At 56.6% G+C, this 21,420-nt stretch overlaps 1 protein-coding gene across 1 annotated transcript; it reads left to right on the top strand.

Moving 5' to 3' along the window:
* Positions 1-8,949: 8,949 nt before the first annotated feature.
* On the top strand, positions 8,950-21,201 carry MONBRDRAFT_23028 (uncharacterized protein; the record flags this gene model as incomplete). Its single annotated transcript, XM_001743390.1, has 8 exons — positions 8,950-9,476; positions 9,602-9,717; positions 9,924-10,081; positions 10,163-10,438; positions 10,596-19,943; positions 20,067-20,747; positions 20,906-21,004; positions 21,103-21,201. 8 exons carry the CDS (start codon positions 8,950-8,952, stop codon positions 21,199-21,201), a joined length of 11,304 nt encoding a protein of 3,767 aa, XP_001743442.1.
* Positions 21,202-21,420: the final 219 nt, after the last annotated feature.

Here is a 21,420-nt window from a genome sequence, read left to right as displayed (position 1 = left end):
GAGTATGAGAGCCAGGATCTTTCACAGCGGCAAAGGCTTGCAGGGACGGTGCCTGTGCAAGACCGAACGGTGGTACATTCGTGCAGATACCCATGTCAGCTGGAACCATTGTGCCGCCACACTGTTGGTTTGCGACTGGTTTGCGGCCGGTGCAAACGGTCAAAGTTCTCACCGCATCATCGTAGCCCACGAGGAGCGAGTGTTGGTGCGTCTGTGTTTCCGGTGTCCACGCCATCGCCGTAGGCGTGGCTCCCACGAAAAGGCTTGCCATGATTCGAGTGTATCTTTTACGAATAGGCCGTTTGTCTAGGCCCCCGATGGACGTGCGCAGCTCGCCACTCCACGACACGAATCAGGTGTTCGATGAAAAAAATGAAAAATTTTGGCCTTCCTCAAGCCGTCCGAATTTTTTGGTAGTTTTTGGTGAATTTGTGGGGTAATTTGTGCAGCCTGACTTGGGCTTGAGGTAATCGCGGCTTTGGCTATGCCTGGCTCATACGAGACGACTGACCAATGCGTGAGGCTGACTACTGTGTCCGATGGTCTTGTGCGAGTGTCCGATGGTCTTGTACGAGCCTTTTCAAACAGTGGGGACCCAACAGCGGTACCCTGTCGGTGAAAAGGCTTGAGGTTGTGTGCTTTTGATGGAGTACAGCAGAGTTCTGTCCAAGTCAAGAAATGTTAGGTCAGTCAATTCACAAAAATGAATAAGAGTGGATGCGGGCTGGTCGCACAACAGAGTACCCGACAGGAGATGGACTAAAACACACACGAATCTGATAACAATATAGCTGTCTTTGACGCTCTTTCTCACGTACGCGGCACGCGCACACAAACACAAACACAAACACAAACACAAACAACAACAGAGGTGTCGAGTCTCCAGCATGTACAAAACGAGGACTTCTGCCCAAGTCAACAAAAGCACGGTGCAGTCAATCAAACGGGTGGCTCGGCTGGGAGGGAATGACAACAAACTACTGGTTGTTGCACTCGGACGGCTGTTCACCATCGTCCACCGCCGAGCCGGCAGTACCGGTGGCACGCACAGCCGGGCCACGATGCACACGCAATGCGGGCCCAAGGGTCGTGGCCGCCGGCTTGGCACGCTTGGTGTCGGCAGGATTGCCATCGCTCATACCGTTTCGTTCCGCCAGGGGCGTGCGCACGGGCGCTCCGATCTCCGGGGTGCTACCACCCTGGCGTTTCTTACGACGCAAGGAACGCCCGCCAGACGGGGGCGTGCGGTGCTCACCACCACCACCACCAGCTTCTGCTAGCTCTCGCACTGTTTCCACGCGACGCGCGGCCATTTGTTGAAGTTGCTGAAGCTTAGAGTGAGTCGCGTCATACTGCTCTTGCAGCGCCTTCATGGCTACTGTCTGCTCCGCCAAGCTGGTCTCTAGTGCACGGACGCGCTCCTCTGCGCGAGTGCACTGTGCGCGCTGTTCCTCCAGCTCAGCGCTGTGGGCGGACAAATCCTCAAGGCTCGTAGCTTGTTCAGTAAGGCAAGATTCTGCTTTGATACGAGCCTCGCGCTCCGTCGCACAGGCAGCACGAAGCTCCTTCAGCTCAGCCTCGGCTTCTTGTGCGCCAGCCTGTCGCTCCGCCAAGGCAGCCTCTACCTCAGCCAAGCGCTCACGCCCAGCCTCCATCTCCACACGCATCTCCAGCATGCGTGCGTGCTCTTGCTTGAGTTCCTGCTTGACACTCGCCAGATGATCCTGAACCTCACTTAGCTCACGAGCGGCCTCAGCAGGCTCAGCCGCGCGCTCCTTAAGCGATCGCTTCAGCTCAGCCACGTTCTCAGCCAAATTGCGGGTGGCGGCCTGCTCAGCTTCCAGCGCCTCCTTGCTAGCTTTCCACTGGCGCTCCACCTGTGCTGACTCTTGTCGCACGCCGTCGAGCGTCATTTGGGTTTCTTGAAGTTCACTCTGGAGGGCCAGCAGATCTTGCTCGAGAGTGGATACGCGGTGGTCACGCGAGCTGAGCTGCTCCTGCAGCTCAGCTTCGCGGGCAGCCGAAGCTTCCCTCAAACGAGTGAGCTCCTGGTTTACGGTGTCGCGAGCACCCTCGAGCTCCACCACAGCATGCTCCAGACGCTCTACCTCGAGGCGCCCATCAGAAGCGACGAGACTGGCCTGCTGCTGTGCCTCCTTCAGATCGACGGCATGACGGCGTTGAAGTTCGCGCATCTCCTCCTCAGCCTGTGCCACATGCGCCTCATGCTCCTCCATTCGTGCGAGCAGGTCGCGCTGCTCCGCCACCAGACGCTCCACTTCAGTTTCCTTGTCTTGGACGACCGAACGCAATTCAAGCAGCTCCCGCCGACCGGCTTCATATTGTGAACGCATTGACTCGACATCGGCTCGAGAACCTTCTGCATCTGCTCGCATCTGCTCGACCGTCTCCTCAAGCTGCTCGTTGTCTTCGTGCACCGCACGCAACTCCTCCTGAAGCTGCAACAGTTCTCGCTCCTTCTCTTCAGCTCCCTTGACTAGACGCGCCTCTTCACGTCGGGCCCGCTCGAGCCCTTCTTTTTGTTCCTGAATTGCCTCCAATTGCGCTTGCAGAGACGTCACTTCAGCTGCACGATGCTCAACTTGAGCCCGCGCCTCAGCAAGAGCACTTGTGACTTCCATCAACTCGCCTTGCTTGCTGGCCAGGCTGCGCGCTGTTTCGTGTTCCTTTTCAACGGCAGCTTGCAGCTCACGGTGCGCAGATGCTTCTCGCTCCTGCACGGCTAGCACTTCAGCTTCCAGACGCGTTGCATCTGCCCGGAAAGCATCAACATCACTCATGGCACGTTCCACAGCGGCTTGCTGATCAGCCTGGGCCATGCGAAGCTCAGAGACGAGCGTGGCCTCACGCTCGGTTGCAGCCCGAGCATTCTCCACATCAGCCTTGGCCTCGGATAGGTCGGCCTTCAGGCTTTCAATCTCAGCTTGAGCAAGGAGGGCTGCTTTTTCCTGGGCCTCACAACGCTCGCGCCATGAAGCTACTTCCAAGTTCACACGCTCGACTTCATTTTGCGCCTGCTCCAGCTCATTTTGAAGAGACTGCATTGCCGCAGTTGCTTCCGCTTGAGCACCTACAAGGTCTTCTGCTGCGCTGGCCGACCGTGCTTCGAGTTCACGCAGAGACTCGGCATGACGTTCTTGCATCTGGCGTTGCTGCACCTCAGCTTCCTCCAATGCAGTTTGCAAAGTCTTCATGCGTTGCTCAGCCTCACTCAAGCAGGTGGCATACTGCTTGGCCTCGGCTTCAGCCTCAGCGTGTTTTTCCTGCACTTGGCTCAGGCGAGCCTCAATCTCTTCGCGTGCCTGGGACGTTTCAGCCTGAGATTCAAGTGCATGAGCCAAACGGGTGGCCATTTCGTCGGCCTCCGCTCGAAGCTCTGCCACATCCGCGCTGCTGGATTGTGCCCATGCTTCAGCTTCTCGTAGGGCTGTACGCATTTCCAGCATGATCTCGCGTTCCTCCAGCAAGGCGCGCTCAGCATCTTCCGCTCGCGATTCGGCCGCCGTCCAGGCGTTGCGGGCTGCGGTGACCGACTCCTGAAGCGAAGCATGTTCACTGCTCGACACGGCAAGGTTCAAATTGGCCTGGCTCTCCATGGCCTCGAGCCATTCGGCACGATCCTGCTCAAGCCGCACGATCGCACGCTTGGCATCGGATAGTTCCAATGCCGCCTGATCCAGTAGCCGTTGGTTGTTGTTGGCAGTGTTGAAATAGCCCTCGCTCTCTTCTCGAACTCGCGCTGTTTCTGCCTCGGCCGCTTCGAGCACCGCTGCGGCTTGCTCCAGGCGCTGCTCAAGCTCAGCGATGCTGGCTTGCAAGTCTGCAGCGTTGCTGGCCTGAGCCTTTTGTAATTCCATGCTCATGGCCTCAACACGATCAACCAGCAAGCTGTTCTCAGCTGCTAGGGCCGATCCCTCGGTACGGGCAGCGTGGGCAGCATCCTGAATTTCCACTAACTCAGCTCGAGTAGCAGCGAGCTCCTGCTGCAGCTCGTCGTGTACTGTACGCAAGGCCAAAAGCTCTGCTTCCTTTTCGGCTGCCTGGTCCGCCAGGCGCTGTACTTCTTCGGTCTGCAGGGTCATGCTTTCGCGCAGGCTGGCGGTTTCGGTTTCCAAAGCGATCAGCTGCTTGGTTGCGAAGTCATCTCGAGCTGTCGCCTCGGCTGTATTTTCTTCTTCAAGCTGAGCAAGTCGTGCTTGACTGGCCTCTAAATCAGCCACCGCGCATGCCAATTTGGTCTGGTAATCCTGCAGCTCTGCCTGGGCAGCTTCTTGTGCAGCCTGGGCTTGTGTCAAAACCGTCTTCACATTGACATGCTCAGCCTTGAGGGCGGCATGCTGTTCCTGGACCTCCTCAAGCTCGTCTTCGGCCTCCACTTGGCTGTTGGCCGCTGACGCAGCCTCACGCTGGGCTGCATGCAAACGCTCCTCCAGCTCAGCCACGGCCCGGGTATGCTTTGCCTCAATTTCCGCAAGCCGGTTCACGTTGGATTCAACACGTTGGCGTGTGGATTCGAGCTCACCGACCAGCGCTTCACAGCGCTCACATGGCAGAGTCTTCGGGGCAGCCAGTTCAGCCTGTAGCGTGGCGAGTTGCTCTTGCAATTTTGCCAAGGTAGCGTCTTTGGCGCTCAAGTCCGTTTGAGCCTCTGCAAACTTTTGTTGCATTGCCTCTGCCAGCTCATTGGCTTCTTCGAGCTGAGCGCCAATGTCGTGGGCTTTGGCCTCAGCCTCTTGGCGGGCGCTTTGTTCCGTAGATAGCTGCTGCTTGATCTGTGTGACAGCTGCAAAAGCAGCTTCCTGGGCCTGTGCGTGCTGCTCCGTGGCTGCGGTGCGCACGCATGCCAGCTGAGCTGTGACGGCTTGTAATTCAGTCTCCAGGCCCTGAAGCGCACTCTGTGACTCTGAGCGCCAAGCATCACAGTCTTGACGCAGACGGAAGGCGGTGGCCTCGAGGTTGGCAGTCTTGCATTGGAGCTCGTTGTTGCGCTTGTTTGCTTCCTCCAGCTGAAGCGCGATTTCAGCCTTTGCAGCTTGGGCATCAGATTCGTCTTGCAGTTTGGTGGCCAGCTGCTGCTGCAGTTCGGCCGTTTCGCCCCGAAGATGCATGATTTCGTCCTCTCGCGTGGCCAGTTGCTCCTGGACGGTCTTGAGGGTTTCTTCAACCCGCACCGCTTCGGCAAGCTGCTCCTCCAGGCTGGCTAATCGCTGCGCATCGACTTGCGCTTGCTCGGCCATCTTGCTCGTGGCTGCTGCTTGCGCCTCGTGCAGAGCAGCACGTAAGTTCTCAATCTCTACCTGGCAACTGCCATTTTCTGCTTGTGCTGTGGCCAGCTGAGTTTGCGCTTCAGTCGTTTTGGTTGACTGGTCATTCAGAGCTTCTTGAGCCACACTCAAGGCAGCTTCTTGTTCAGAAAGTTGCTTCGCGAGATGTTGCTCGGCTTGCCGGTGCTGTTCTGCTTGCTTGGTCATTTCGGTCAGCTGCTGTTGCAACGCCGCCTCGGCGTTTGCCCACTGCGTTTGCTCGTCGAGCAATGCGGCGAGTTGCTCTTGGGTTGATACCTCTCGTGCCACCACGTCTTGATGCTATTGCCCAAACGAACAACATAAGTGAGGAGCTCCAACCACCAGGGTTTTGTGTTTTCCATATTTGGGCAAGAGAAAATGGTCGCACGGTGATGGCGGGAAAAGTGGCTCATACCTTCTGTGCCTGCACCTGGGCAGCTTGCTTGGATTGCTCAAGCTGGGACGTGAGGGTTCCGTGTTCAGCTGTGATGGCAGCTAGCTGTTGCTCCAGTTCATCAACTCGAGTTTGCGCTTGGGTGTGACGAGCGCGAAGCTCCTCCATTGCTGCCACCTGGATGGCTTCAGCAGCGGCAGCCTTTTCAACGGCGGCTTCAAGTTGAGCCAGTTTTGAGTCACGCTCGGCAAGAACTTGTGCATGCGTGTCCTCCTGTGATTGACGTGCTTGGGTGAGCTCCTCAATGACTTGACCAGACTGTTTGTGCTGCTCACGCGCTTGACGTAGATCATCTTTGAGCAGACGATAGGCCTCGTCTCGTGCGGTGACATTTTGGCGGAGGGCCGTGTTCTCTCGTTCTGCCTCAGCAACCTGTTCACGGACCGTCTCCAGCTGGGCTCTAAGTCCTGTCAAATCCGCTTGTAGAGTTGTGCAGAGGCCATCAGCTTCCTGTCGTCGGGCTTGATCAGCAGCACGTGCTTGCTCAATTTCGGCAAGGTGGGTCGTGGTCGAGGCCAGCTTCTCTTCCAAGGACTCCTCTCGTGCACGGAGCTGCTCATTCTGCTCTGCCAGTTGCAGTCGCTCTGCTGTTACGTTGTCCAGGCGCTGGGCCAACTCTTGCTGAGCTTGGGAGCTGTTGACTTGTTGTTGGCGCTCGCGTTGAGCCGAGGCTTCCTTGAGAGCATTGAGATCGGCCAAAGTTTGCTCGTGCGTGGCTTTCAGTGTTTCAAGAGCTTGGCGATGTTGAGCTTGCAAATCGTCCAGCTGCTTCTTGTGTTCTGCGGCTTGAGCGTTGAATTGGCGAGCGGAGGCTTGTTCCATGTTGCTCAGGGCCAAGTTCAGTTCTGCCTCCCGCGCAGTGAGCCGTTCGTTGTCGGCTCGCAGTTGGCGTGTATCACGGTCGTTAAACTTGGCATCTTCTTGCGAGCCCTGCCGCCATTCACGGCGCGACGCGAGCGGCGACGTATGATGTGAGGCTGGGCTCTGATGGTTTACAAGCAGACAGCAAACAACCAAACCAAGAAGCGCACCTGGAGAGTTGATTTTGCTTGTTCAAGCTCCTTTTCAACGACGGCCTTGGCTTGCTCAAGCTGCAGACAGTTTGCTTTAGCTTGCTCAATCTCTCGATTCAGCAGCTCGACCTTTCGTTGATGCTCAAAATCACCTTGGCGAAGGGCATTGGCCAACTAGCAAAGCCCGGATACGGATGGACGCAGAAAGGCATTGTGCGGGGAAAGGGAAATTCGATGAGAAGATTGGGTGACAGCAGACGGCAGTCAAAGGTTCAAAATGCTGGGTGTGCAAGGGTGGTGGTGCGGGAGTCGAGGAAAGTACGATGGACAAAGACTTTGCATACTTTGGTATCAAGTAGGCTGCGGGCGTTGTTGGACTCTTTGAGTTCGCGCTCCAACAGTTGCATGCGGCCTTGCACTTGGGAATATGCTTGATCTTTGGCCTACAATGCCAAAAAGTCAGTTGAGTGGGCAATCAGAGCTGGCTTCACAGCCCTTGCAGGCCGCGCGTCACGTACGCGGATTTCGTCCTGCACACGATCCAACTTCCGGGAAACCTGGTCCAGGTTGCGCTGAAGGTCCTGTACTTCGCGTTCGCGCTGCTGCATCTACACGAGTGCGGACAAGGGCACAGGGGTTGACCATTTGTATCGCGTCAGATGAAACAGATTGCGAATGCCGTCTGGTATCGGCGGTCCAATTGAGCAGAGGTCCCAACGATCGGGAGTGTTTCCGGGCGTGTACCATGGCATGGGATTCCTGAAGCTGATTCTTGCTCTTCTGATGTGCAGAGTTAAGATTTTCTATCTGACAGCTTTTGTTTTGTGCATCGCGCTGTGCTTGTTGCAGGCGTCGCTCGATATCTTCCACCTGAGGGCACGAGTGCATGAGCTGAAACTTTCAGCGCCATGTGAACGAGCCAGGGCTCAGCGACGAACCTGGCGTAGCGCCATAGGTGGGAGCTCGGCCTTCCAAGCCGGCTGTTGCCACGCCATTTCACTGTTGCTGACACCGACACCGGCAGCGGCCTCTGTCGGTGGGTTCCAGGTGAAACTGGGAAGCGGGCGCGCAGAGATCGTCAAGCAAAGCAGTCGACTGAGTCATTCGGCAACCGATTCGTATCAGGGAGGCCGGCCTAGCTTTCGCACAATCATCAGTCAACTCACCAACGTATTAAAGTTTAAAAATGTGAAAATGGGTATCGGTCGGTGGTCAGGTTCCGAGAGGAAGCTCTTCAATCCTCTCTCTCTCTCTCTCTGAAAAATTTTGGCGAATTTTTGATTTGTGCGACCATCTTTTTTGAAAAATCGCGGGAACGCTATTTTTGGCATGATCCTCCCAAAATACGCGATCTAACCGTTTTATCGTCTGTTCCCGCCAAAATCAAGGTCTGTCCATTCACAGTGACACGTACGCTACACTTTGAGAAGCAACCCATCTTCTCTCTCTCTCTCTCTCTCTCTCTCTTTTTTTTTTTTTTTTTGGTGTGTGAGCCGCTCGCTCGCTCTCCTCTGATCCTCTCTCTCGCTCATGCGCTGTCTTCACTTGTTCTCACTAATGATCCTGAAAGTTGGCAGGTCGTCTGGTGACTGGCACTGCGGATCTGGGCACTGGGTGATCCGTATCTGCTCCCGTCACGTCAATAGGATCGAAATCCCAGGTGAGAGCGGCTGGCTGTTGGTCTTCGGGCACATGGGGTGGCTCGACGTCTGTGTCATCAGTGGTCGCTGCGACTTTGGGCTCGGCCATGTGTCCACCTGTTCAGCAAGCTGTGTCCCATTTCCGCTGACTCAAATCAATCTTGATCAGAGCCATCCTTTGGCTCATCCTTCATCTTGACTCTGTCGTAGGTGGTGCAGCCTCTCAATAAAAACAAACTAGTCTGCACCACACGAGACTTTCTTGGCTGCCCCAGCCTTCTGTACTTGTGAATTCTCCGCCGAAAACTAGTCTGCACCACACGAGACCTTCTTGGCTGCCCCAGCCTTCTGTACTTGTGAATTCTCCGCCGAGAACAGAGGGGTGCATCTGTGACAAAGTTGTTGTTTCATTGCTCGGCAAGCAATGCTGGTTCTGGCGTGAGGGCTGGAATAGAGCAACGCCACAGCAAGCGATACGCTTAGGGTCTCGTGCTCAAGGCGGCCAATCAGATCTCAGTGCACCGGGTACCGCCAACATGGCGACCAGTACGGAGCGGCTCGTGCAGGAGCTGTCGGCTGAACGCGAGGCCATGCAAAAGCGCACCTTTACGCGCTGGGCCAATGCTTTCCTGCGCGATTTTGACATGGTGATTGAGGATCTGTATACTGACCTTTCTGATGGTGTCCTTCTTCTCAAGCTCCTCGAGGCCATCTCGGGCACCGAGCTGCCCAAGCCGGCTCGAGGCCGCTTGCGCATTTACAAGCTGGAAAATTGCAACAAGGCCCTAAGCTTCCTCAAGGCCAAAAAAGTCAAACTGGAAAACATTAGCGCAGAGAACATTGTTGATGGTGGCTCTACCCTCATCCTCGGTCTCATGTGGACACTCATCCTTCGCTTTCAAATCGCCGAGATCCAGCTTGAGGGCGACGCCTTGAGTGCTAAAGAGGCTTTGCTATATTGGTGCCAGCGCTGTACCGAGGGATACGAAGGTGTCGACATTCGCAACTTCACGTCATCTTGGAAAGATGGCCTTGGCTTTGCGGCCATTCTGCATCATTTTCGGTATCAAAACCGTGGCCTGGGCTTGTGCACTTGGTCGCTTATGCCTCAGCTCGTGCGCTTCGCCTCGCACCTCTCACATCCACGCGTGTGCTTGTGCTGACTCTTCCGCTTTTGTCGTCTCGAAGGCCCGACTTGATACCCTATGCTACACTCTCCAACGCCAAGCCTGTTAGCAACATGAAGCTAGCCTTTGACGTCGCTGAGAAGGAGCTCAACATTGCTTCGCTCCTCGAGCCCGAGGGTACGTCACACGATTACCCACAATCTTGGTTGTACACAATCATGGCAACATTTCACAGTGGATCAGTCAGAAATTTGGCTTACCACTTGTTTTTCTTCTTCTTCCTTTGTTCGTTCGTTCGTTTTATTTTTTTTTATTTTTTATTTTTTTTCAAACCCCTACGCCCTTCCTACGCTCGCCTTACGCTCGCCTTACGCTCTCCTTAGACGTTGTCCGCTGTAGCGATGAAAAGTCCGTAATGACATACTTGGTGAGTTACTACAACTACTTTTCCAAAATCAAAACGGCCGAGGTCGACATTCGTCGCCTGGCCAAGGTCATGGGGTTTTTAACTGAGATTGAGCAGGATGAGCGGGAATACGAGGTTCGTACTCGCACGCGCCTCATATCTGAAGATGCAGGCGGCCGTTCAGTGCTCACGCGCAGCCAATGATTTTGCGCACAGCGCATGGCCGCACACCTTCTTGAGTGGATTATCAGCACAACTGAGCGGCTGGACGTGCGCAACTTTCCAAACCGTTTGGCTGCGTTGAAGCAGCTACTTCACGACTTTAAGCAGTACCGCACTCACGAGAAACCCCAGTATTTTCGCGAGCGTGGCGAGCTGGAGGCCCACCTTTTTGCCATCCAGACCCGCCGTTTCTCCCAACGAATGCCCATGTACGTGGCTCCCGAGGGTCTACAGATTTCAGATGTCAACGAGGCTTGGGAAGCCCTGGAGGTACGTTACCAGCCCTTCCCGCTTTATGTCTTGCTTCACTTGCCTCGTCCGTACTTGCTGAGGAGAAGCGTAATGCTTTCCCTTCTTCTGTTTGAGGTCCTTCATCTTGCGCACTTGCTTTTTTTGCTTTTTTTTTTTTTTTTTTTTTCGCTCGCAGCACGCCGAGCATACTCGTGAGTTGGACCTTCGACAAGAGCTTATGCGTCAGGAACGCTTAGCCCTACTGGCAAGCAAGTTTGCTAGCAAGGCCACACGACGTGAAGACTGGTTGCAAGATAACAATGTCATTGTGGCCAACCAAGCTTTTCGCTTTGATTTGGCTGCCGTTCGGGCCGATCTCAAGCGACATGAAGCCATTGTCGCCGATGTCACTGCGTATGAAGCGCGCATGACCTCCATTCGCCAAATTGCCGACGCACTGATGCAAGCCGATTATTTTGACAGCGAGACAATTGCCACGCGTGAACGTGCTATCGCCGCAAGCTGGACCCAGCTTTTGGAAGCTCTCACGGCGCGCCGTGACAGATTAGAGCGTGTCCGCCACATATCTCAGGTCTTGGCAGACGCACGTGCTCTGATTGAGCGCCTTGAGGAAATTAATGCCAAACTGGGCACTGATGACGTTGGTCGCCATCTCTCCGAATGCGAGGAGCTTCTCCGCTACTCCACGGTCGCGCAGGATGATCTGGAAGCCTGCGCTGGGGCCGTCGCCGCAGTATCAGACCGCTTGCGTGCCGTCGAACACGAAGCCCCGGTCGAGGTGCGCGATCAGCTGGGCCAGTTGGACAGTGCCCTACAAACCACTCGCGTTCGCGCTGCGAAACGCCGGGCCATGCTCGAGGACGCCATTGCGTTTCACCAGTTTGTTGTGGACAGCGACACTGTGGCCGCCTGGCTGGCCGATGCGCAAAGCGCCGTTGCTCTAACCGATCTGGGTCGAGACTTGACAGCCACCACCGTACTGCAGCGCAAACACCAGAAACTGATAGCTGATATCAAATCTTTTGAGAAGAGCGATTTGCGACCTTTGCAGGCCTCACTAGCTATTATGGAAGAGCGCGGTCATTTCGCGGCCGCAGAAGCCAGCGACAAGTGTCGTGGCATTGTGGAGCGGGTGGAGTCGCTCAAAGCACAAGCCGCCCGGCGCAGGCGTGCCTTGGAATCCATGCTCGCCCAGCATGGCCTTCGTAGCGAGGCAGAACAGTGCCTGGAATGGCTGCGCGATGCAGCTGATGTTGTCGGGATGGCCTTTGGCGAGACATTGCTGGCCGTTGGCCGGGCCAAGAATCGGCTACAAACCCAGCTCGATGGTATCAATGCCTTTCAACTACGCGTCGATGACCTTCAGATGCTGGCCGATGACATGATGGCGGGCGTGGCACCAGGCTCCGGCGAGGGTTCCACCACCGATGATTCAGCGACTTCGACGCAACGTAAAGTCAAGACGATTGCGGGGCACACCACGGACGACGTCAATCAGCTTAGTTTTGCCAAAGGTGACGTCTTGGACCTTGTCGACGATTCACATCCTGAATGGTGGTCGGCTCGAAACGCGGCTGGTCAGCTTGGATACGTTCCAGCTAGCTTTGTCAAGCTTGTCCGTGAGACGCCCAGACCTGCGGCCACGGGCATGTCGGAGGCCGACCGCACACAAGTCAAAAACATTGTCAACGGGGTTCGCTCTGAGTATGAGCAGACTCGCATCACGTGTGAGGCACGTCTGCGCGAAGCATCGGCTCTCTACAGCGATCTTCTGCACGAGGCCGAGATGAAAGAGGTTGAAGACTGGCTGGCCCAGCGTGTGCAGATGATTCAGACTTATGCCGACTCTCAGCAGGATCGTGACCGCTTGGCAGCATCCCGAGACAAAATCATTCACACGGTCGAGGACTTGACACAGCATCTGCAGCGCTTGCAAGCTCAACAGCCTGGACAGCGCACGGCTCTGGTCGAGCGCCACCGCGCACTTTGTGAGCTGCTGGCTTCGACCATGGCTGAGGCCGAGGAGCAACGCGCTGATGTCGAGCAGCAGCTTGAGCTCCAGGGTCTCCTCGATCGCATGAGCGATGCTATGCTCTGGGTTCAGGAGAAGCAGCTTGAGGCTCAGTCGACTGACGATGGTCACGATGTCGAGCATAACATTGCTCTCATTCGAAAACACGAGCAACTGGCTGCCGACGTCGAGGCGATTGGTCACCAAGTCTCGCAGCTTCAAACGGAGACAGCACAAGAAGTACAAATGCATCCAACGCAGTCTCGGGCCTTGAAAGCCAGTCTATCTCGCCTCTTGGATGCGATGGCAGTCCTTCGGACGGCAGTGGAGGCCCGTCATCAGTTGCTCCATGCGACTCGCGCGCGCCTTGTGGCGCTGCGCGATGAAAACAATCTAATGGCCCAACTGCGGGATAAATTACTTGTGACGGAGCAGTTGCGTCAAGAGAGCGCGACCGATGCCGAGAACACTGTCACCCACGCCCTTGAAGATGCCGTGCGTGAAGTTGAAGGTCTGTCAGATCCTGTGGACGAGCTACAGCAGCGTTTGAGTCAATGTGGGGCCACAGAGGCCGCCGCCGAACTTGGTGCCTGTTATGGGCAGCTTCAAGAGGCTACTCGCGTGGCCTTGCAAACCGCCCAGCAGCACGACCGTGCTCGTGCCGTGCGGGTGGAGCTCGACGACATTGTCGCCTGGGCTGGGCAGCATCTCCGCTCCGTTGCTGCTCACGATCCAGTCGCCACGGCCCAGGCGGCTCAGGACCGATTACGGCAGCTTGAGCAAATCGAGACCCGCCTTGACTCCAATGACAGCAAACTCGCGGAATGTGCGGGCGTGGTTGCTGGCCTGCACCTCATAGGTGAAGGCACGGCTGCCCACAAGAGTCTCCTTGAGGCTGAGAAACATACCACACAGCTGCAAGCTTTAACTGCCGAACGACGCTCAGAGACGGCGCGTGCATTGGCTGTTCTCCAGCTGCAGGAGGAGGCCGGTGATGTTCTTAGTTGGATCAAGGACAACCTAATGGTGGCGTCCGATGGTGCGGCGGCGGCGGAGGGCCCAGGGGGCAATCTCCTCTCACGACGTGACCAGCATCTGGTCTTCGCAGAACAAGTGGATCTTGGAGCAGACAATGTGGCCAGTTGGCTTGAGCGTGCGGCCGCCCTGGATCCCAAGGATGAAATTGTAACACGGCTCGAAGCAGAGGTTGGGCAAGCTTGGACTGAGTTGGCCGAGCAGACAGCTGAGCGTGGCCAGCGACTTGAGGAAGCCGTTGACCAGATTGAATTTGGTGAGCTGGCATTGGATATTCGGGCCTGGACAGGCCAGGCGCGCGATCTTTTGAATACAATCGATGGTGAAGATGGAACTTCGCAGGGCTGGCGTACTGCGCTGCGCAAGTTGGAAATCCTGGAAGGCGAGGCCGAGACGCAAGTGGACAAGTGCACTCAGCTTTGCGGTTTGGCAGACAAATTTGCAGCGCAGGGGCACTTCCGAGGCTCGGCCTTGACGGCGCAAGCTCGTGAACTGCAATCCACTGTCCAGGAACTGGCGCGTGCCGTGCAAGAAAAGCACAGCACTGCTCAGCGGCGCCTTGAAGTGGCTTTGTTTGGCGATGATGTAGTGCAGATTGCCGCCGCAGTGCAGCCACTGGCACGCCCAACGACGCCGGCTGCGATGCCTCAACATCTCACCGAGGCTCGCAAACTGCAGCGGCTTCATGTTGGCATTGAAGCCAAGCTAGCCGACCTCTCCGTTCGCTTCGGTAGTCTGCAGGAGCGCCACCAGCGCCTGCTTCCCGAAGCAGAGGTTCAGGCCGAGGCGTTGGTGCAGGTGGAGCGAGACTTGGCGTTGGCCCAGGAGACTGCTTCTGCGCGTCGTGGTGCGCTAGCTCGAGCCTTTGATGAGTTTACCGCTTTGGAAAGCGGCGAGTACTTGTTGGGCTTGATTCGGGAGAAGATTGACACGGTCGCTTGGTCGTCTGTTGGCGCATCAGTACTAGAGGGAGCGCGTCTCCTCGCACAACACCAAAATCTTTCCTTAGAAGTCGCGGCTCTTGAACAACAACTCGCAGACTTTCAACGTGCTGTGGCCGGTTTCCAGGCTGGTCCCGCGGCAACATTGCAGCAGGAGCTGAACGTGGGCTTGCGCGACTTGAAGAATCGCTGTGGCGAGCGAACTCAACTCTTGGAAGCAGCGCATTTTGAGGCCGAGCTTCAGGAGCTCGAGGCCGAGTTTGAGCGCTGGATCGTGGAGCAACTTGAGCTTTGTGGACCTTCAGCTGCCCAGCCAAGTGAAAGCCCCTCGGAATGTCAACGTCTGGTCGAACGCCACGCCCAGGTTCAGAGCGAGGCAGCTGTGGTTGAGCGGACCTTGCTTGATCAACTGCGGAGCAAAGGCTCTGTCGCGACGAACGTGCCCCCAGATCAGCAAGCCGTTCGGGCTCAGCTTGTCAAGGCGGCGCAAAACCGAGTTAACGACCGCTTGGAGATTTTGCATGAGGCTCAAACGCAGCGTGCAGTCATGCTACAGATGGGCTTGCGCACCGCAGAGCACGCCGACGCGGTTCTTGAGCTAATAGCAGAAGTATCGCAGTTGGATGACCAGTTCGAGCAAGTGCAACGTGAATGTAGTCAGGGCTATAGTGATGCCTTGGCCCAGCGCTTGGATACACTCGAGCGGCATATGGCTCGCATACAGCCGCGTAAGGAGGACGTGGAGGTGCAGCGCGCCGAGTTGTCACAATCTATGGCGGTAGCGGATTCCACTTTGGCTGCCACAACCAAGAGCGATGCGTTTGTAGGGCCCTTGCATGAGCGAATGCTGGCAAGCTGGGCGCAACTCCTCGAGGCAGCAACACTGGCGGCGGACATGGTCAGTCGCACGCACATTCGCGATCAACTGTACCAAAGCTATGCCGACTTGCACGCCTGGCTAGTGGAGTTTCGGGAAAAGGTTGAACAGACTGTTGTTCCGACCTCACTGGGGGCTTTGGCCGCGGTCGAGGATGACCTCGTGGCTCAGCGTGCCAACTACACTGTCAAAGCCGAAGAGCTCCAGCAGCTGGAGCCCGGCGTGGCTGAGTATTGCACCCTCTATCCGGATGATGAGGATATGGCAGCCGAGCAGATGCGCGTACAGGAGGAGTTTGCTCAGGCACTGACTGCATATGAACAGAGGGTAGCTGACTGCGCCGCACAGGGGGAGAGCCTCAAGCTTAGCCAGCGGGCTGAGGGTACACTAGCAAAAATGCGGCGTCTGGTGCTAGAGTTGCAACAGATTTCGCGAGCCGATGCCTTTCAAGAACTTGAGCATCAGCGCGAGCAAGTGGAGGCCTGCGCAGGCTCTGCGGCCGTGCTCTTGCCCGCAGCCCGTGAGCTGGTCAGCGCTTGTCAAGGGGTACTGCCTGCGCTTGCACAAAATCTCGAGGACACCGCACCAATAGTCGAGGAGCTGTTGGGGGAAAAGCGGTCCGAAGTGGAGGCTACGCGCGTCTACTTGGCTTTCAAGGGGAAGGGGGACGACCTGGCGCTGTGGCTGCGGAATGCCCAAGAGCGCGTCCGAGCCGCGGCGGCAGCACGCACTAGTGCCAAAGCTCTTGCAGCCGAGGCCCCCACACATCGCACCCTCGAAAGTGATGTCATTGCACGCGGCGAAGACGTGGAGGCTTTGCAGAGCCAATGCGATGCACTCATCGAAGAAGAGCACTTTGCCAGCGAAGAGCTGAGTTCGCTGGGTGCAGCGCTGCTCGAGTTGTGGGAGCAGGTCCTTGCAGAAATGGACGCGCGCTCCGAGCTGATTCAGAGCGCCGTAGTGGTTTGCAGCCTGCTCCACGAGTTACAGGAATATGGTGCACAAGTTGACCAGCGCAGTCAGGACATGGATGAGCTCAAGCCTCGTCAGCGGTTGAATGAAACTGTCCGCGTGCACAAGAAGTTTCTTGATTGGAAGCTGAGCCTAGACGCTGATCAGACGCGCCTGACGGCCCTGGAGCAACGCGTTTCGCAGGCCAAGGCAGACGCGCGAGCACCTGAACACGCCAAGGCCTTGAGTCAGGAGGTTGAGGCCGTCAAAACCAAATGGACCCGCTTTTGCAGCGAGTTGCGGGCTTTTGAGGCCCGTTTCGAGCGAGCCCTGGAGCTACAACGCTTTCTACAAGCTTGCTACGATTTAGCTCGATGGCTTGATGGAAAGAGCACAGAGCCGTTTGAGCTCTCTTCCACACTCCGCCAGGAAGATGTGCGGAAGCTGCTGAAGCAGCATGAGACGCTGGCACGTGACTTTGATGGCATGGAGCCCCAGCATGGTTCATTGGGCAAAGAAGCTCGCCGGCTTGCACGCCTCTACGCGGAAGATGCACGTGATGTCGGAGCTGAACATGCCAAGGTCGATGAGCGTTGGACCACGGCTCGCGCAAGATTGCAGCGGGCTTTGGCCGATCTGCAAGTGGCAGCTGAGGTCACGCGCCTGCAAGACCAGTTGGATGTTTTACGTAGCTGGTTTGAGGATCGCACACGGGCAGTAAGCGGGCCACTTCCGACCTCGTCCGATTTGGCTGCAGTTGAGATTTTGTCCAAAGCTACCAAGCAGATGCGGGTGGAAGTTGAAGGTCGTGCCACAAGCGTACAGAGCTTACAGCAGCAGGTCGCACGAATTCGCACACGCGCAGCTGCGGCAGGTGATCGCCTGCAAGGTCAGCTTGAAGAGCTGCTGAATGTACAGCGCAGCGCAGTCAGTGCCATATCTGCCCGGCAAGAGGCATTGCGGCACCTGACCGACTATCTCGTCTTTCAGCGTGATGTGCAGGGTGTGCGGGATGAGCTGGCGGCGCTGCGCAGCCGACTGACCGAGTTTGCTATTACCGACGACGCAGCAGCAGCGGCAACAACACTCAAAGGCTACGAGGAGCAACGTAAGCAGGGCGATGCACTATATGGCAAAGCTCAAGCGATTGAGGACTTTGGGACTCGTCTCATCGGCGATGGCCACGAGCGTCGCGCTGGCATTGAGGCCTCGATGACCGAATTGCATGCAGATGTCGAGCAGTTACAGCAGGTGTCTGGACAGCAGCTGGAGAGCTTGCGGAATGACTACTCAATCCTGTTGCTGCAGCGGGACCTCACCGAATTCCAGGGCATGCTTCGGTTGCGAGAACAGGCTTTAGCTGAGATGGAGGACAGCATGGTTGTGTTGCGCGATGGGCAAAAACACGAGACCTTCATGTCCGAGCTCATGGCCAGTGAAAGCGTTTTGACCGCGCTGTACGAGCGACTTGAGTCGCTCAACGCCTGTGCACGGCTAGATGCGGCACGTTCACAGGCATCCACGGTGCGCACCGAATGGACGGCGCTGCAGACACGTGCCTTGGCCACGGGAGACCGCCTTCAAGACATGATCGAATTTCGTCGCTTGGAGCGCCGGGCAACCGAGTTGCTACAGTGGTGCGAACGGGCCACGACGCAACTCTTATCCACAGATGTGGGGGCTGATGCCAAGAGCACCATTAAGCTTCAGAAGAAACAGGAAGACTTTTTGGGTCGCTTGGTAGCGCATCACGAACGTGTACAAGCCTTGGAAGCTGCCGCTGCTGGCGCTTGTCAGCGGACGAATGATTATCGCGGCAAGCTAACAGCTTTGATGCAACAGGTCACGGACAGCGCAGCCCCTTTGCAAGATTTGGCAGAACAGCGGGCCGTGCGTTTGAATTATGCTGAAGACTACCACACTTGGGCTGACGAGGTGGAAGCCGAGCTGAAGAACCTGGCGAGCAAGGAAGCCGTCTTGGCACAAGCCTTGGCCGTACCTGATCTTTTATCAGTACAAGAGATGCAAGGTCGCGTCAAGGCAGTTCAAGAGGGGCTGGAGCAAGGCAACATCGTGCACGAGGAGCGCGTGGCGCGGGGAACCACCTTTGCTAATCTTGAGTTTGGACTCGAAAATGAGGCAAGTGATCGCTTAAGCCGGAGCAAAGGTGCGTGGGCGACTTGCGAGGCCCACTTGGTTGAGGCCCGTCGTGCACTTGAGGCGCAGGGCGCCCTCTATGAGTACGAGGCACGGGCCGAAGAATGCCTCATCTGGATTGCAGACAAGAGCAAGGAAGTGGATGCAGGAGCAGCTTCTGAGGACGCCGATAATGTGGCCACGCTGCTTGAGCAGCAGCGCGAGGTCAATGCGGATGTTCAAGGATACAGCAGCGTGGTGGAGCAACTCCGCACGGGTCTGGCAGCCATGGCTGAACTTTCAAGCGAAGGTCAGGAAGCCTGTACATGTCGGTTAGCGGAAGTGGAGGAGGCTTGGTCTGCGCTGCAGTCTGCTTGCCAAGCACAGGTCATCAATCTGGAGCGGCTCCTGGCATTTCAGCGTTTTGCCGCGCAGTGTCGTCGCGTGGTGCAAAGCCTGCAGCGGACACTAACGACGTTAGAGAGCGGCATCGCACTCGGCGAAGACACGGCGGGGGTGCGGTTGGCGTTGGAGCGCCTGAATAAACTGCAGGAAGAGGTGCGGCGGACCGACGGTCAGCAGAGTAAACTGGCAGCTACGCAGGCAGAGCTCATGGCTGCCGACCTTGCTCGAGCGGATGCCATTGGCCAAGCATGGCAAGAGGTGGAGGAAGCTAGCACAGCAACGCGCACAAAGCTGACAGCCGAGCGTCAGCGGGCTGAGCAGTGGCAGCGAGTGTGCGCCTGGACCAACGACGCGCGGCGACTGGTGGAATGGGCTGACAGTCGTCGGCGCTTGGTAGATGTTGAGCTGGATCTCGACAGTGGCGACATGCGTGAATTTGTGCGCTTCGGAAAAACGTGCAAGCGCGTGCAACAAGACGCACGCGCAATCGAATCACAGGTGCAGGAGACGGTTTCCGCAGCGCCCCTTGACCCTTCTGACTTGGCAGAGCCTGAGTGGGCAGAGCCCGTGGAGCACTTGCGCAATACTCTGAGATCAGCGCATGATCAGCTATGTCAGCGCTTAGTTGAGCAGCAAGCAAATGTCGAACATGCCAAGCGGTATCAACGATGGCTGGATTTGGGTCGACGCCTTCGCGAATGGCTGCGAACTGTGGATCAAACGGTGCAGGAGGAGCCTGTTGAGCGCGATATCAGTGGACTAGAGTTACAAGAGGCAAAATTACGTGACCTCGTTGCAGCCATGGCCAACAAGCGGGAGGAGCTTGCTGCGTTGCAAGCCGAGGCCGCGGCCCTGTGCGAGGTGGCCCCGAACTTGCTTGAGCAAGTGGAACATCATGAGCGCTCCTTGCAGGAAGCCTTTGGTGATGCAGATTCGGAGTTGAGCAAACGCCATCGTCAGGTCGACGAGGCTCTAGACGAAACCCGCCTGTTGCAAAAAATGACGGAAAACCAGCTCTTAATGGAGCGCCAGCAGGCGCAATTCAATGCCAGTCTCGACTTTGATAATTTGGACGATTTGGATGCCATCTTGGAGCAGCAAGAGGCCTTTGAGCGTTGGCTTGCTGCTCAAAAACAGCGCATTGCTGACACTACCCGTCCGACTAAGGTAGAAGTTGCTGTCGACAGAAGGGAACGGGTATTGCGGTCAGAGGGAGATATATTTTTAACTGTGTTTCGTATATGTGAGGTGTTGAAGTTTGGAGCTCATTGTCTGATGCTGTTGCTATAGGCCGAAGCACGTGAAGAGCAAGCGGCACAGGAGGCGAAGGCGGCGCAGGAGGCCAAGGCGGCACAGGAGGCGAAGGCGGCGCAGGAGGCCAAGGCGGCACAGGAGGCGAAGGCGGCGCAGGAGGCCAAGGCGGCGCAGGAGGCCAAGGCGGCGCAGGAGGCCAAGGCGGCACAGGAGGCCAAGGCGGCACAGGAGGCCAAGGCAGCACAGGAGGCCAAGGCAGCACAGGAGGCCAAGGCAGCACAGGAGGCCGAGGCGGCACAAGAGGCCGAGGCGGCACAGGCGGCACAGGAGGCCAACGTGGCAGATCTACAGGAACACGTGCAAGTGGCACAAGCGGCGAAAGACGAATCACGTGTCCCCGCTACTCCTCCGTCTTCGAGCTTTGCTGATAGTTCAGCTGCCACATCACTTTCAGCGGGAGCTGACGCTGCTGTCGCTGATGCAGCGACGCGTGATGGACCCGCTGCCAGTGCCAGTCTTAACAAACACAATGCTCAGACCAGCGCGTCCCAAGCACCATCAAATGCAACAGCAGCAGTTACAACACGCTCAGCCTCAAGTCACTTTGAGGGCCAACTAACTCGCAAAGTGGAATTCGATGTCGGAGGAAAGCGACCCACGTTTCGCACTTGGAAAACGGTGGCGATTGAGGTGGCCAGTGGCCACATTCGTTGCACGGTATGTATGAAGCGCTTTGATTTGTTGGAAGTCCGCCTCAGCATCGGGTCTGGTCTGCAAGCGCCAGGCACTGGTTGCCTGCCCGAGCTTGGTTCTGTGAGATGCGTTTGAATGAGTTGCATTTTTGGCTCATGGGGTGGACCTTGTGCATGCAACAGGGGTTGCGTTTGTCATTGGAGGGTGCAGTGTGCCAGGAGGCTGTGGACTATGGCAAGCGCGAGTTTGTATTTAAGCTGACGCTTCAAAACGGGGCCCAGGTGAGCGGGTCATGAGTAGGGTTGCAGAATGATACTTCATATCGTTGAGTTAGGCTGCAGACTGACACCCCTTTTTGTCTTTGTTTGATTGACCGTAGTGGCTGCTTCAAGCGGCCGATGCAACCGAGATGCGTGCGTGGATTGTTGCGATTAATGAAAACATTCCAGGCATGACACAGCTTAAGAACAGCTATTGAAGAACACAAATAAGATGACACAGCTTGTTCGAACCGCCAGCTTCATATTCTGTTCTTGACAAGTTTTTGTATTTATTCACACATGTAAACGCAGAAAGGCACAATTTGATGCAGCGCGTTTCGGGCCGGCAAAGTAATTGAGAATAACCGATATTAACAAACGAGCCTGGTGCAGGATGCGGCATTCAGGCCATTTGGCATGTGCACGCCAAAGTTAGT

The sequence above is a fragment of the Monosiga brevicollis genome, genomic scaffold (genome assembly GCF_000002865.3).
Source record: "Monosiga brevicollis MX1 MONBRscaffold_3 genomic scaffold, whole genome shotgun sequence".
NCBI lineage: Eukaryota > Choanoflagellata > Craspedida > Salpingoecidae > Monosiga > Monosiga brevicollis.
The sequence above is the reverse complement of the archived record's forward strand: the minus strand, read 5'-3'. Positions and strand labels throughout refer to the sequence as shown.